General features: G+C 52.0%; 1 protein-coding gene across 1 annotated transcript in view; it reads right to left on the reverse strand.

The window, feature by feature from the left end:
- Positions 1–15450, reverse strand: part of LOC138746803 (proliferation-associated protein 2G4-like) — a 56496-nt gene that overhangs the window by 33572 nt on the left and 7474 nt on the right. Inside the window, exon 2 of the mRNA XM_069905265.1 lies at positions 11670–11798. Within this exon, the coding sequence (XP_069761366.1) occupies positions 11670–11798 (129 nt within the window). The remainder of the gene's footprint in view (positions 1–11669; positions 11799–15450) is intronic.

Raw genomic sequence — 15450 nt, forward strand, 5'->3', positions numbered from 1 at the left:
CAAGAGCAGCTGGAACTGGAACAGGACAAGCTGGCAAGAAGTCCCATTTTGGAAGACAGCCTGGTCAAGAGCAGAGTACTGGCTGTCGAATGTTTCACATAGAATAAGTGAAACAGAAAGGAACTCTGTGGTAACCTGAAAGAAAGAGGTCATCAACTGGAGAACCTTGACGGGGAAAGTTTCATCAGCAAAGACACTGAGGTGACTGATGGAAGTTCATCAGTTGTGGACGTTCTGGGACAACAAATCTCTCTCTGAAAACCGACAAGAACCTCCCTGAGCGGTAACCATTTACCTTTCAAGCATCAAAACCTGGTGAACTTTATATAAATTTTTAATTCTGTGCACAGTATAAGAATTGCCCGCAACCAGTGAACTTGGCTGCCTATTTCCCCAAATTTCTTAATTCCCTCACTTTGTAAAAAATCAATCCAACCTGGTCTTAAATATATTTACTGAGGTTGCCTCCACTGCTTCAATGGGCAGCAAATTCCAGATTCATCACCCTCTGTGAAAAGCAGTTCCTCCTCATCTCCATCCTAAATCTGTTACCCTGAATCTTGAGGCGATGTCCCCTACTTCTGGTCTCCCCCACCAATGGGAACAACTTGCCTACCTCTATCTTAATTTCATAATGCCTTTCATAATTTTATATATTTCTACAAGATCCCCTCTCATTCTTCTAAATTCCAATGAGTACAGTCCCAGGCGATTCACATAGTCTTATTCCCTCATCCCTGGAATCAACCTGGTGAACCTCTTCAGCACTGCCTCCAAACCCTTCCTCAAGTAAGGACAAGAGGATAGTTATTTATGACTGATAATGCTACCTAGACTAATTTTGGAAGAGCAGACTGAGCTGAATGTTCCTTTTACAGAGGTAGAGCTGAGGAAGGCATGGGTTCATTACAGAGTAATAAATCTCCAGATAAAGATGGTTTCTCGTCTGAATTTTATAAAGAATTTAAAGATTTATTAATTCCTATATTTATGGAAGTATTAGATCAGGCTTTGGAAACCCATACTCTCCAAAATAATTTTCAATGCCAATAAATACAGTGATTCTCAGAACAAGGGAGATCTTTTAAACCTTCATCTTATTTAGCTAATTCATTATTAAACATGGATTATAAAATTGTTGCAAAATTTTGGCAAGTAGATTGACTAAATTGTTGCCTAAATTAATAAATATGGATTAGACAGGTTTTGTAAAACAAAAGTAGTCAGAAAATGTAGCTAGATTACTTAGTATAATTCATTTAGCACAAAATAAGAGCTGATTTGAGTGTTACAGTGGCTTCAGATAGATAAGGCGTTTGATCGATTAGAATGGGATTTTTGTTTATATTGTTGGAAAAATTCAGATTTGAATTGAATTTTGTAAATTGGATTAGGGCACTGTATAATAATCCTAAAGCTAAAATACTGACTAATGGACAGATATCTGCACTATTTCAACAAGCAAGATCAAGGAGACAAGGATGCCTTTTTCTCCAGCTTTGTTTATTTTAGCTATAGAACCTATTGTTCAAGCAATTTGGAGTGATTTGGAAATTAAGGAATTTAGGGTAGGTCAAGAACATAAAATTAGTTTAGTTGCAGATGATGTTTTAATATACTTGACTGAGCCTGAGTCATCTTTACAAAAAATGTTAAATTAGAAAAATATGGATAAGATACGGCTCTAGAACGCTTCCACCAGCGTTGTCTCCGCTCCATCCTCAACATCCATTGGAGCGCTTACATCCCTAACGTCGAAGTACTCGAGATGGCAGAGGTCGACAGCATCGAGTCCACGCTGCTGAAGATCCAGCTGCACTGGATGGGTCACGTCTCCAGAATGGAGGACCATCGCCTTCCCAAGATCGTGTTATATGGCGAGCTCTCCACTGGCCACCGTGACAGAGGTGCACCAAAGAAAAGGTACAAGGACTGCCTAAAGAAATCTCTTGGTGCCTGCCACATTGACCACCGCCAGTGGGCTGATATCGCCTCAAACCGTGCATCTTGGCGCCTCACAGTTTGGCGGGCAGCAACCTCCTTTGAAGAAGACCGCAGAGCCTACCTCACTGACAAAAGGCAAAGGAGGAAAAACCCAACACCCAACCCCAACCCACCAATTTTCCCCTGAAACCGCTGCAATCGTGTCTGCCTGTCCCGCATCGGACTTGTCAGCCACAAACGAGCCTGCAGCTGACGTGGACTTTTTACCCCCTCCATAAATCTTCGTCCGCGAAGCCAAGCCAAAGAGAAGAAGAGGATAAGTTTTGGGTTATAAAATAAATTGGCTAAAAGTGAAATTATGCCAGTAACAGAAGGTGATTATACTCAATGTCAAAGGGATACTCAGTTTAAATGGCCAAAAGAGGGTATTAAATACTTAGGTATTTGCACGGATAATAATTTGAAAAATCTATATAAAATGAATTAGCCTACAGCCTCCTAACTTTAAAAATTATTATCGAGCGGCCCAAATGAGATTTCTTGCTTCTTTTCTGGAAAGGGGGGAAAAAAAATCAGCATGGGTTAATATAGAATTGAATAGGAGAGAGAAAAGTAGAAGAATTTATATACAAGTGAGAACTAAATTAATGGTTGGTGATAAAGATACATCATTATTGAAACATTTGGTTAACATCTGGAATAAAATAAAAGATGAAAGTTTACTTAGATGATATACTCTTTTACAAGTTGGAACTTTTAAATTAAGAAAGGGGGGCGAGGGCCGGGGGGGGGGCGAGGGCCGGGGGGGGGGGGCGAGGGCCGGGGGGGGGGGGGGGCGAGGGCCGGGGGGGGCGAGGGCCGGGGGGGGGGCGAGGGCCGGGGGGGGGCGAGGGCCGGGGGGGGGGCGAGGGCCGGGGGGGGGGCGAGGGCCGGGGAGGGGGGCGAGGGCCGGGGGGGGGGGCGAGGGCCGGGGGGGGGGCGAGGGCCGGGGGGGGGCGAGGGCCGGGCGAGGGCCGGGGGGGGGCGAGGGCCGGGGGGGGGGTGAGGGCCGGGGGGGGGGCGAGGGCCGGGGGGGGGGCGAGGGCCGGGGGGGGGCGAGGGCCGGGGGGGGGGGCGAGGGCCGGGGGGGGGGCGAGGGCCGGGGGGGGGGCGAGGGCCGGGGGGGGGCGAGGGCCGGGGGGGGGGCGAGGGCCGGGGGGGGGGGGCGAGGGCCGGGGGGGGGGGCGAGGGCCGGGGGGGGGGGGGGCGAGGGCCGGGGGGGGGCGAGGGCCGGGGGGGGGGGGGGCGAGGGCCGGGGGGGGGGCGAGGGCCGGGGGGGGGGGGCGAGGGCCGGGGGGGGGGGCGAGGGCCGGGGGGGGGGCGAGGGCCGGGGGGGGGGGCGAGGGCCGGGGGGGGGGCGAGGGCCGGGGGGGGGGGGCGAGGGCCGGGGGGGGCGAGGGCCGGGGGGGGGGGGGCGAGGGCCGGGGGGGGGGCGAGGGCCGGGGGGGGGGCGAGGGCCGGGGGGGGGGCGAGGGCCGGGGGGGGGCGAGGGCCGGGGGGGGGCGAGGGCCGGGGGGGGGCGAGGGCCGGGAGGGCGAGGGCCGGGAGGGCGAGGGCCGGGAGGGCGACGGCCGGGAGGGCGACGGCCGGGAGGGCGACGGCCGGGAGGGCGACGGCCGGGAGGGCGACAGTCGGGAGGGCGACGGCCGGGAGGGCGACAGTCGGGAGGGCGACAGTCAGGAGGGCGACAGTCAGGAGGGCGACAGTCGGGAGGGCGACAGTCAGGAGGGCGACAGTCAGGAGGGCGACAGTCAGGAGGGCGACAGTCAGGAGGAAGGATAGGGGATTCTGTGGATGCGATAAAGGTTTGTTTGCCTCTCTGGTGCCAGGGTCCATGTTGCAACTTCTTATGCCCATGACATCCTAAAGGGGAATGGTAATGAACCAAAGGTCGTGGTGCACATTGGTACCAGCGACATAGGGAGGAAGGAGGAAGTGGTCGTGAAAAATGAATATAGGAAGCAAAGAAGAAGGGCCACAAAAGGGGTAATCTCTAGATTACTTCCTGTGCCACGTGATAGTGAGCGCAAGTATACAACCAGGTGGAGGATAAATGCGTGGCTAAAGGGGTGGAGTAGGGGACAGGCATTCGAATTCTTGGATCACTGCGACCTATTCTGGGGAGGTGGGACCTGTACCGAATGGACGGATTGCATCTGAATCCAAGAGGGACCAGGATCCTGGCGGCGTCATTGCTAGGGCTACTAAGGGGGCTTTAAACTAGTATGGTTGGAGGAAGGGGTCCATATAAGGGAGAACAGCAGAGAAAAAGTTTGTCGGCAAAGAGAAAATTTGGTGGTGGAAAGGCAGATGATCAAGGAGGAAAGGGTTTGGTGCTATGATGTGGGGGGGGCGGGGGAGTGGGAAATAATGATAATAAATAGTAGAGTGGACCGTAAAGAGAGGGATAAGCAAAAGGTAAGATGTGGGAAATCTCTGAAATGCATTTACTTTAATGCTTGGAGTATTATAAGGAAGATGGACGAGCTGAAGGTGTGGATAAGCACTTGGCAGCATGACACAGTGGCGATTAGTGAGACTTGGTTGCAGGAGGGACGAGACTGGCAGTTAAATATTCCAAGATTTTGCTGATTTGGGTGTGATAGAATTGAAGGGGTGAGGTATTACTTGTCAGGAAAATATTACATGCTGCTGAGGCATGATAGATTGGAGGGCTCGTCAAGAGATGCAGTGTGGGTGGAATTAAAAAATAGAAAAAGTGAGATTACAATTATAGGGGTGTATTATAGACTACTGAGTAGGGAGCGAGAACTAGAGCAGCAAATGTGTAAGGAAATAGCTGGGATGTGCAATAAGCACAGGGTTGTGTTTGTTGGGGATTTTAATTTTCCTAACATAGATTGGGAGATGCATTCAGTGAAAGGGCTGGATGGCTTAGAATTTGTAAAATGTGTGCAGGATAGTTTTTTCCAGCAATATGGTGAGGTACCCACAAGAAAGGGGCAGTGATGGACTGGATAAGGTGTGTGTTGGGGAGCACTTTGGATCAAGTGATCATGATACCATTGGTTTCAACATAATTATGGAAAGGGACAGGTCTGGTCTGACGATGAAGGTTTTTGAGTAGGGGAAAGCCAGATTTGATTAAATGAGAAAGGATTTGTAGGGAGTGGTTTGTGCTGATTTGTTTTTTGGGAAGGAGGTGGAGGAGAATTGGAGGGCATTTAAAGGTGAGATTTTGAGGGTGCAGATTCTTTATGTTCCTGTTAGGATAAAAGGCAGGGCCAAAAGTTAAAGGGAGCCGTGGTTTTCAAGGGAGATTAGGAAGTTGATTCGAGATAAAAGGGAGGCCTACATTAAATACAGGAAGCATGGTATGGACGAGATGCTTGGAAGATACATGGATTGTAAAAAGCTTAAGAAGGAAATTAGGATAACAAAAAGAAGGTATGAGATGGCTATAGCGAACAGGGTGAAAGTAAATCCAAAGGGTTTTTACAAATAAGTGAATACCAAAAGGAGAGTGAAGGACAGAATTGGTCCACTGGAGAATCAGAGTGGACAAATGTATGAGGAGCAAAATGAGATGGGGGAGATATTGAACGAGTTCTTCTCTTCAGTATTCACTTGGGAAAAGGATATGGAATTGTGTAGGATAGGAGAGGCAAAAGAGGTAATTATGGAAAACATAGGGATTAGGAAAGATGGGTGTGTTGGAACTTCTGAGGTACATAAAGGTGGATAAGTCTTCGGGTCCTGACAGGATTTTCCCCAGAAACTTGAGGAAAGTCAGGGAGGAAATAGTGGAGGCTCTGACAGTGATTTTACAACAATCACTTAAGGAAGGTGTGGTGCCATGGGATTGGCGTGTTGCAAATGTGGTCCCTCTGTTTAAAAAGGGCTCCATGTGTAGGCCCAGCAATTATCCGCCAGTATGTTTGACATCGGTGGTTGGTAAACTAATAGAAAGTTTTCTGAGAGATAATATGTATAAGTTTCTTGAGGAGCAGGGATTGATCATGGACACCCAGCATGGGTTTGTGAGGGGAAGGTCATGTTTGACAAATCTTGTTGAATTTTTTGAGGAGGTGACTAGAAAGGTTGATGAGAGTAGAGCAGTAAATATAGTATATCTGGATTTCAGTAAGGGCTTTCGATAAGGTTCCACGTGGAAGGTTGGGAAGGAAGGTTGAGGCACTAGGGATTAATGTTGAGATAGTCAGATGGGTTCACCGGTGGCTAGATGATAGGCGCCAGAGAGTCATGGTGGATAACTGTCTGTCAGGATGGAGGCCAGTGACGAACGGTATGCCTCAAGGATCGGTGTTGGGTCCCTTGTAGTTCGACATTTATATTAATGATTTGGATGATGGAGTGGTGAATTAGGTGAGTAAATATGTGGACGATATGCGGTCAGGCGGCGGGGCGGGGGGCGGTCAGGCGGCGGGGCGGGGGGCGGTCAGGCGGCGGGGCGGGGGGCGGTCAGGCGGCGGGGCGGGGGGCGGTCAGGCGGCGGGGCGGGGGGCGGTCAGGCGGCGGGGCGGGGGGCGGTCAGGCGGCGGGGCGGGGGGCGGTCAGGCGGCGGGGCGGGGGGCGGTCAGGCGGCGGGGCGGGGGGCGGTCAGGCGGCGGGGCGGGGGGCGGTCAGGCGGCGGGGCGGGGGGCGGTCAGGCGGCGGGGCGGGGGGCGGTCAGGCGGCGGGGAGGGGGCGGTCAGGCGGCGGGGGGGGGGCGGTCAGGCGGCGGGGAGGGGGCGGTCAGGCGGCGGGGAGGGGGGCGGTCAGGCGGCGGGGAGGGGGGCGGTCAGGCGGCGGGGAGGGGGGCGGTCAGGCGGCGGGGAGGTGGGCGGTCAGGCGGCGGGGAGGGGGCGGTCAGGCGGCGGGGAGGGGGCGGTCAGGCGGCGGGGAGGGGGCGGTCAGGCGGCGGGGAGGGGGGCGGTCAGGCGGCGGGGAGGGGGGCGGTCAGGCGGCGGGGAGGGGGGCGGTCAGGCGGCGGGGAGGGGGGCGGTCAGGCGGCGGGGAGGGGGGCGGTCAGGCGGCGGGGAGGGGGGCGGTCAGGCGGCGGGGAGGGGGGCGGTCAGGCGGCGGGGAGGGGGGCGGTCAGGCGGCGGGGAGGGGGGCGGTCAGGCGGCGGGGAGGGGGGCGGTCAGGCGGCGGGGAGGGGGGCGGTCAGGCGGCGGGGAGGGGGGCGGTCAGGCGGCGGGGAGGGGGGCGGTCAGGCGGCGGGGAGGGGGGCGGTCAGGCGGCGGGGAGGGGGCGGTCAGGCGGCGGGGAGGGGGCGGTCAGGCGGCGGGGAGGGGGGCGGTCAGGCGGCGGGGAGGGGGGCGGTCAGGCGGCGGGGAGGGGGGCGGTCAGGCGGCGGGGAGGGGGCGGTCAGGCGGCGGGGAGGGGGGCGGTCAGGCGGCGGGGAGGGGGGCGGTCAGGCGGCGGGGAGGGGGGCGGTCAGGCGGCGGGGAGGGGGGCGGTCAGGCGGCGGGGAGGGGGGCGGTCAGGCGGCGGGGAGGGGGGCGGTCAGGCGGCGGGGAGGGGGCGGTCAGGCGGCGGGGAGGGGGGCGGTCAGGCGGCGGGGCGGGGGGCGGTCAGGCGGCGGGGCGGGGGGCGGTCAGGCGGCGGGGCGGGGGGCGGTCAGGCGGCGGGGCGGGGGGCGGTCAGGCGGCGGGGCGGGGGGCGGTCAGGCGGCGGGGCGGGGGGCGGTCAGGCGGCGGGGAGGGGGCGGTCAGGCGGCGGGGAGGGGGCGGTCAGGCGGCGGGGAGGGGGCGGTCAGGCGGCGGGGAGGGGGGCGGTCAGGCGGCGGGGAGGGGGGCGGTCAGGCGGCGGGGAGGGGGGCGGTCAGGCGGCGGGGAGGGGGGCGGTCAGGCGGCGGGGAGGGGGGCGGTCAGGCGGCGGGGAGGGGGCGGTCAGGCAGCGGGGAGGGGGCGGTCAGGCGGCGGGGAGGGGGCGGTCAGGCGGCGAGGAGGGGGGCGGTCAGGCGGCGGGGAGGGGGGCGGTCAGGCGGCGGGGAGGGGGGCGGTCAGGCGGCGGGGAGGGGGCGGTCAGGCGGCGGGGAGGGGGGCGGTCAGGCGGCGGGGAGGGGGGCGGTCAGGCGGCGGGGAGGGGGGCGGTCAGGCGGCGGGGAGGGGGGCGGTCAGGCGGCGGGGAGGGGGGCGGTCAGGCGGCGGGGAGGGGGGCGGTCAGGCGGCGGGGAGGGGGGCGGTCAGGCGGCGGGGAGGGGGGCGGTCAGGCGGCGGGGAGGGGGGCGGTCAGGCGGCGGGGAGGGGGGCGGTCAGGCGGCGGGGAGGGGGGCGGTCAGGCGGCGGGGAGGGGGGCGGTCAGGCGGCGGGGAGGGGGGCGGTCAGGCGGCGGGGAGGGGGGCGGTCAGGCGGCGGGGAGGGGGGCGGTCAGGCGGCGGGGAGGGGGGCGGTCAGGCGGCGGGGAGGGGGGCGGTCAGGCGGCGGGGAGGGGGGCGGTCAGGCGGCGGGGAGGGGGGCGGTCAGGCGGCGGGGAGGGGGGCGGTCAGGCGGCGGGGAGGGGGGCGGTCAGGCGGCGGGGAGGGGGGCGGTCAGGCGGCGGGGAGGGGGGCGGTCAGGCGGCGGGGAGGGGGGCGGTCAGGCGGCGGGGAGGGGGGCGGTCAGGCGGCGGGGAGGGGGGCGGTCAGGCGGCGGGGAGGGGGGCGGTCAGGCGGCGGGGAGGGGGGGCGGTCAGGCGGCGGGGAGGGGGGCGGTCAGGCGGCGGGGAGGGGGGCGGTCAGGCGGCGGGGAGGGGGGCGGTCAGGCGGCGGGGAGGGGGGCGGTCAGGCAGCGGGGAGGGGGGCGGTCAGGCAGCGGTGAGGGGGGCGGTCAGGCAGCGGGGAGGGGGGCGGTCAGGCAGCGGGGAGGGGGGCGGTCAGGCAGCGGGGAGGGGGGCGGTCAGGCAGCGGGGAGGGGGGCGGTCAGGCAGCGGGGAGGGGGGCGGTCAGGCAGCGGGGAGGGGGGCGGTCAGGCAGCGGGGAGGGGGGCGGTCAGGCAGCGGGGAGGGGGGCGGTCAGGCAGCGGGGAGGGGGGCGGTCAGGCAGCGGGGAGTTGGTTCGCCAGCTGATTGTCATCAGCCCACCCCTTAGCAGTTTGGGGTCCACAGACACCCACGCTATAAGCGATTCCGCGGATTACAAATCGTATTCTAACAAGGTTTCACTGTACTACCCTGCACCCAATCCTCAGGCAGGGCCCCTGCCCAATCCATAATCATTTCTTTGCAGCATCAATTACTCAGTGTTTTTCTTTAGCTAACTTTAAAAGCAAGAAGTCTTTCCCAATTGTTTCTTCACGAGGTATTTGAGATATGGGTAAAAACACAAGGAAACACAAGGAAGTGCCACTGGCATAAACAGCCAAAGTTTGGCAGGCAGCCAAAGTAAGTCAGCAGAACAAGATCCTCGCACTGAACAGAATATGCAGAAGGAGCCAGGAGGGCACTGATAAAACGCGGATGTGAATTTTAAAAATGTGGAAAATTCACATGTCCGTTTACAAGTACAATTCTAAGCAAAAAAGGATACATAAATACGCTATCATTATGAAGATTATTCAATTAAATTTAACCACCACATCTTAGCATTAAATTTTTTAATAAACAGTAACAAGATCTTCCTCCGCACACCTCCTGAACACACCCACGTGACCAAATTAACCTATGAAACCAGAACCGCCTTTGGAATGTGGGCGAAAAATCAGAGCACCCAGAGGAAACCCATGCAGATATGGGGACAATATGCAAGCCCCTTAGAGACAGCAGCTAGATCTATACTATTAAATTGGAAAGAGGTTAATCCTCCCACTGTTTTCCAATGGTTTACCCAAACTATACTATGTTTAAATTTAGAGAAAATTAGAAACTCTGTCTATGAATCCCCTTCTAAGTTTGAGTTAACCTGGCGACCATTTATTCAATATTTTCATTTGTGGTGAGTTGATCTGGCTCTGTTTTCTTTCTATGATTATGTATGATAATTCGGCTGTAAGATGAGATCGGAGTGATCGGCGTGGTTTAGCTATATCTGTAGGTTTTTTTTAAAGTTTTTTTTTAAGTTTTTTTTAATTCAGATTTTTTTTTTCTTTTTTGGGGTTTTTTTTCTCTTTTTTCATATATTGTTATTAATTATATCTTTTTTTAGAGATAGTTCACACCCTAAACTGATCAAAAATTTTTTTTTTTATGATATATTTTTATTCTGTAATATTATTGTTTAATATCTCTGTATTAATTCATTACTTACTATGTTTTTTTTAATATATCTCTTTGAACTGTATGTGTTTATAAATTATAATAATAATAAAAAGATTGAAAAAAGAAAAAGAGACAGCAGCAGATTCAAACCCACATTGTCAACAGCATTGTGTTAACTATGAAACGAACTGGCCTTCTATAAAAATTGAGTTGGGTTTCTGGTAACACTTTGCTCTTCTGATCCCCAAGTATCATAAAAAGCTTTATCAATCATATTTGTTATGCTTAAAACTGCTTATAATATGCATGAGAAAGTGCAATGGGTAACATAATTCATAAAACATGCCAGTAAATGGCCATGCACTAAGCTGTGAAGATTCCAGTTTTGATTTGGTCTAACCAGTGCACAATTTACGTAATCATTTGGCACCCAAGCCTTGTTGAAATTGGCTAAATATTCAACTTCAAGCTTTATGACTGTGCAGCTCATTAAGACAACAGCAGCTACAAATTAGCTGACAATAACCAAGGTAGTGGATTGCATAAAACAGTGTTCAGTCAACATACAGGTTGGCTGAATGGTGCACCAACAACCTTGCACTCAATATCACCAAAACCAAGGAGCAGATAGACCTCAGGAAGGCAATGCCAGAGGTATACAATCCAGCAATCACTGAGGGATCAGAAGTGGAGAAGGTGAGCACATTTAAGTTCATGGGCGTCACTATCTCGGAGGATCTTTCCTAGAGCCAATATACCAAAGGCATCGTGAAGAAAGCACATAATCACCTTTTCTTCCTCAGAAGTTTGCAGAGGTTTGGTATGACACCAGAAACCCTGGCAAACTTCTGCAGATGTACAGTGGAAAATGTGCTGACTAGCTGAATCATGGTCTGGTATGCACACAAATACCCTGAGCGTAAAGCCCTGCAAAAGGTAGTGGTCACAGCCCAGAACTACTATGGGGAACGCTGCCGTCGGAGAGCATCAGCAATCATCAAGGATCCACACCACCCAACACATGTTCTGTGCTGCCATCGGGAAAGAGGTGTAGGTGCCACAAGACTCGCACCACCAGGTTCAGGAACAGCTGCTCCCCCTCCACCATTAGACTCCTCAACAACAAACTCAATCAGGGACTCATTTAAGAACTCTTTTACACTTTATTGATTTGTTTTTCCTCTCTCTCTGTATTGCCCAGTTTGTTTACATTTCTTCATTTGTTTGCACGTGCTTTTTTTTGCATTACAAAAAGTGGCAATTCTGCCTTGCCCACAGGAAAAGTTGCATGTGATGTCACGTACGTACTAACAATAAATCTGAAATCTATAGAAGGTTTGCCTCAAAGAAAAACTTACTGAAAATATTAATACAAAATGTACAGGGGTCATAAGTTAACAGAGGCATTTGTTGCACGAGCTCATGGGCCGGAAGGGCCTGTTACCATGCTGGAAGTCTAAATGTTAAAAAACCCACAATGTCAAACTGATGTATTGTCTCAAATAACATGCACTTTAAAAATAAACTCAGGGTCAAGTATCACTTACCTTTTTTCATTTCTTTCTCCTTTTTAAATATTTTCCCCGTTTCCTCCATGATCATTTCGTCTCCTTTCTCACACAAGCCGACAACAGACGCACCCACCCTTGCTGCATCCACCACCATCTTCAAAACACCTAAAATGGGAGGGAATGCAACAGCAGCAATTGAGCACAATTCATTAACTTCTAGAAAACTAAGCATTAATGCCAAAATGTATCAAATTCAGCACAGCGTGCAAAAACCACACCTGGAATCTGGCCTGCATTGTCTTAACCAATACTAACCAATACACATAGAAGCTTGGATTGAAAAGCAGGAATCAATAACAAAAATAAAACACTGGATACAGACGAGATTGCTTCGCTGAGCACCTTAGCTCTGCCCACATCAGTGACAGGGATCTTCTCGTGGCCATTCATATCAATTCTGCACCCCTCTACTGCACTGACATGTCTATCCAAGGCCTTGTACTGTCAAACGTATCGTAGCAACAGATGCCATCTCACTGCTCTACACTAAACCCTGGAACACCTGGACAGCAAAGACTCTGTATCGACTACAGTTCAGCATTTAACACCATCATCTCAAAATTGATCAGCAAACTCCAAGACCTGAGACTCAACCGTCCACTGAGTAATTGGATCATGGATTTCCTCACCTTCAAACCTCAATCATAGAGGATTGGTGAGAACATCTCCTTCATCATCTCCATCAGCACTGGAGCACCACAGGGCTATGTTCTTCTCTGGTCTACTCACTTTACATCTAAGATTATTGTGATGGATTATATTTTATTTTATATAGAAAAGTTTTTGAAGGAGACAGATTGTGGGAGTAGTGTAGGTCAAAAACAAACCTCATTTAAAATGCCAGAGCTCTGCTCAAGCCAGACAGTCCAGGCTCCGGGTGCCTCTGCAAAAACTTTGAAGAATGCCTAGAGATTTAACAAGTAGGTGTTAATTGGACATGTTGTGCAGTAATGGATTATTGTTTTGAAAGCCACAGATGAATGGACTCAGAAGATTGGGTCCAGTGCACAATCTGTCTGATGCAGTTTGCTGTTCTAAGAAGGTCATGTGGTTTTGCAAGCAGAGAGAGAGACCAAACAGGCTTTCTCTGTCAGACAGACTGTCAGACAGTCAGTCTGGAGCATGGCAGCTTGTTTAAAAACCCCATTTTGAAGATGGGTTGTGAGTTCTGAGGTCAGCCTGTTGAAACAACCCATGTACTCCATACAAGAGGAAATGGCTGGCTAAAGTATTTCCCCTGATATAGGGGTCCTGCAGAAGAGGAGGTTATCTTTTGGAAAACCCTGATGGGGAAAGTTTCTTCAGGAAGACACTGAAGTGGCTGATCAGAGGGAATCAGTTTGTGTGTGTCCAATGAGCAACAAATCTCTCTGAAATCAACGAGAACCTCTCTGAACCGTAACCAATTATTTTTTAAAGACCAGAGCTTGGCGAAAATTCATAAATGTTAAATTCTGTGCACAGTAAAAGAATTGCCTGATACCCGTGAACTTGGAGGAGTGAGAAGTGAGACTGGACTGTGAATCAAATAACTTTTCTGAACTTGTACAGATTACATACTCCTGCGCTTAGAATTAGAAGGGGGTTAAGTAAATAGTAATAAATTAAAGTTTGAACCTGTTTTCATGTTTAAAGAAAATTAAAAATTACTTTTGTTTAAGTAACCATTTGTCTTGGTGAATTTCTATTACTGCTGGATTTTGGGGTCCTCTGGGCTCCTAACACCACGTTGCTCAAAACAACAATAACACCTTCTACAAATTGCTGATGATACAATGGAAGTGGGTTGTATAAAGGAAGGTAATGAGTCAGCATGCAGGATGGAAAATGAAAAATTGGCTGAATGGTACAACAACAACCACCAATGTCACCAAAACTAAGGAGCCGATTGTTGACTTCAGGAAAGGAAAGCCAGAGGTTCACAATCCAGTGATCACTGGGGGAATCAGAAGTGGAGAGGGTGAGTAAATTTAAGTTCTTGGGAGTCACTATCTTGGAGGATCTTTTCTGGAACCAACACACCAATGGCATCTTGAAGAAAGCATGTCAATACCTCTACTTCTTCAGGAGTTGCAGAGGTTTGGTACAACATCAGAAACAGTGATGAATTTCTACAGAGGTGTGGTGGAAAGAGTGCTGACCGGCTGCATCATGGTCTGATATGGGGACACTAATACCCTTGAGTGTAAAGCCCTCAAAAAAGGTACTGGACACAGCCCAGGACACCACAGGCAAAACCCTCCCCACTATTGAGTAAATCTACAGGGAATGCTGCTGTCGGAGAGCAGCAGTAGACATCATGGATCTACATGCTCTGTTCTTGCTGCTGCCATCAGGAAAGAGGACTCACACGAACAGGTTCAGGAACAGCTCTACCCCTCCATCATCAGAGTCCTCAACATCAAACTCGATCAGGGACTCATTTAAGGACTTTATTGATTTTCTTTTTGTTCTCTCTGTATTGCACAGTTATTAACATTTATTATCTTATCACAGTTCTTTTATTTGTTTACATCTTCACACTTTTTTTGCACTACCAATTAGTGGGAATTCTACCACGTACGCAGGGAAAAAAGAACCAGGGTTGTATGTGATGTAGGTTATGTACTCTGACAATAAATCTGAAATCTGATAAATCCCCATGGCCTGACAAGATATTATCTTGGACCTTGAGGGGGGCTAGTGTAGAAGTTGCAGGGGCTATGGCAGAAATATTTCAAATGTCTTTAGCCATGGGTGTGGTACAAGGATTGGAGGGTAGCTCACATTGTTCCATTGTTTAAAAAAGGCTGGACAAAAGTAGTAGGTAAATATTTGGAAGGTATTCTAAGTGATCGGATATACAAATAGCCAGGAACTAATTAGGGATAGTCAACATGGCTTTGTGAGTGGTAGGTCATGTTGAACCAATTTTATAGAGATTTTCGAGGAGGTTCCAGGAAACTTGAAGTCTACATCGACTTTAGTAAGGCATTTGACAAGATCCCACATGGGAGGTTAGTCAGGAAGGTACAGATGCTCAGTATTCATGGTGAAATTCGATTTTTTGCAGTGGCATCACAATACAAACATACATATTATAACAATATTATGACATTACCATAAAAATTAAAAATAATACAGCATGAAAAGTAAGGCAGTGTCTTTAGTTCACTCACTATTCAGGAATCTGATGGCGGAGGGGAAGAACCTGTCCTTGTGCCAGAGTGCCCATCTTTAGGCTCCTGTACTTTTTCCCCAATGTTAACAGAGTGAAGAGGGCATAGTCTGGGTGGTGGGGGTCTTTGAGGAGAGGCTGCTTTTTTTTTGTAAAAAAAGACATCACTTCATGTAGATATCCTCGATGGAGTGAAGTCTGGTGCTTGTGATGTCACAGACTGAGTTAACAACCCTCTGGAGTTTTTGTCTGGAGAGTTGGGGTACTCACACCAGGCAGTGATGTAACTAGCCAGAATGTGCCTTCTTCGTAATTGCATTGACATGGAGGCTCCAAGACAGATCCTCAGAGATGTTTACACCAAGAAATTTGAAGTTCTTGACCCTCTCCACTACTGAGCCCTTGATGACGACTGGATCATGTTCCCCTAACAAAGATTAGAGGTGTTGTGGACAGTGAGAAATGTTTTCAAAACTTTCAGAGGAATCTGGAACAGTAGGAAAATGGGTTGAAAAATGGCAGATGGAATTAAATCCAAACAAGTGTGAGGTGGTATTGCATTTTGGAAGGTAAAACAAAGAAAGAACATACACAGTAAAT

This window comes from Narcine bancroftii, chromosome 12 (assembly GCF_036971445.1).
Source record: "Narcine bancroftii isolate sNarBan1 chromosome 12, sNarBan1.hap1, whole genome shotgun sequence".
Taxonomy (NCBI): Eukaryota; Metazoa; Chordata; class Chondrichthyes; order Torpediniformes; family Narcinidae; genus Narcine; species Narcine bancroftii.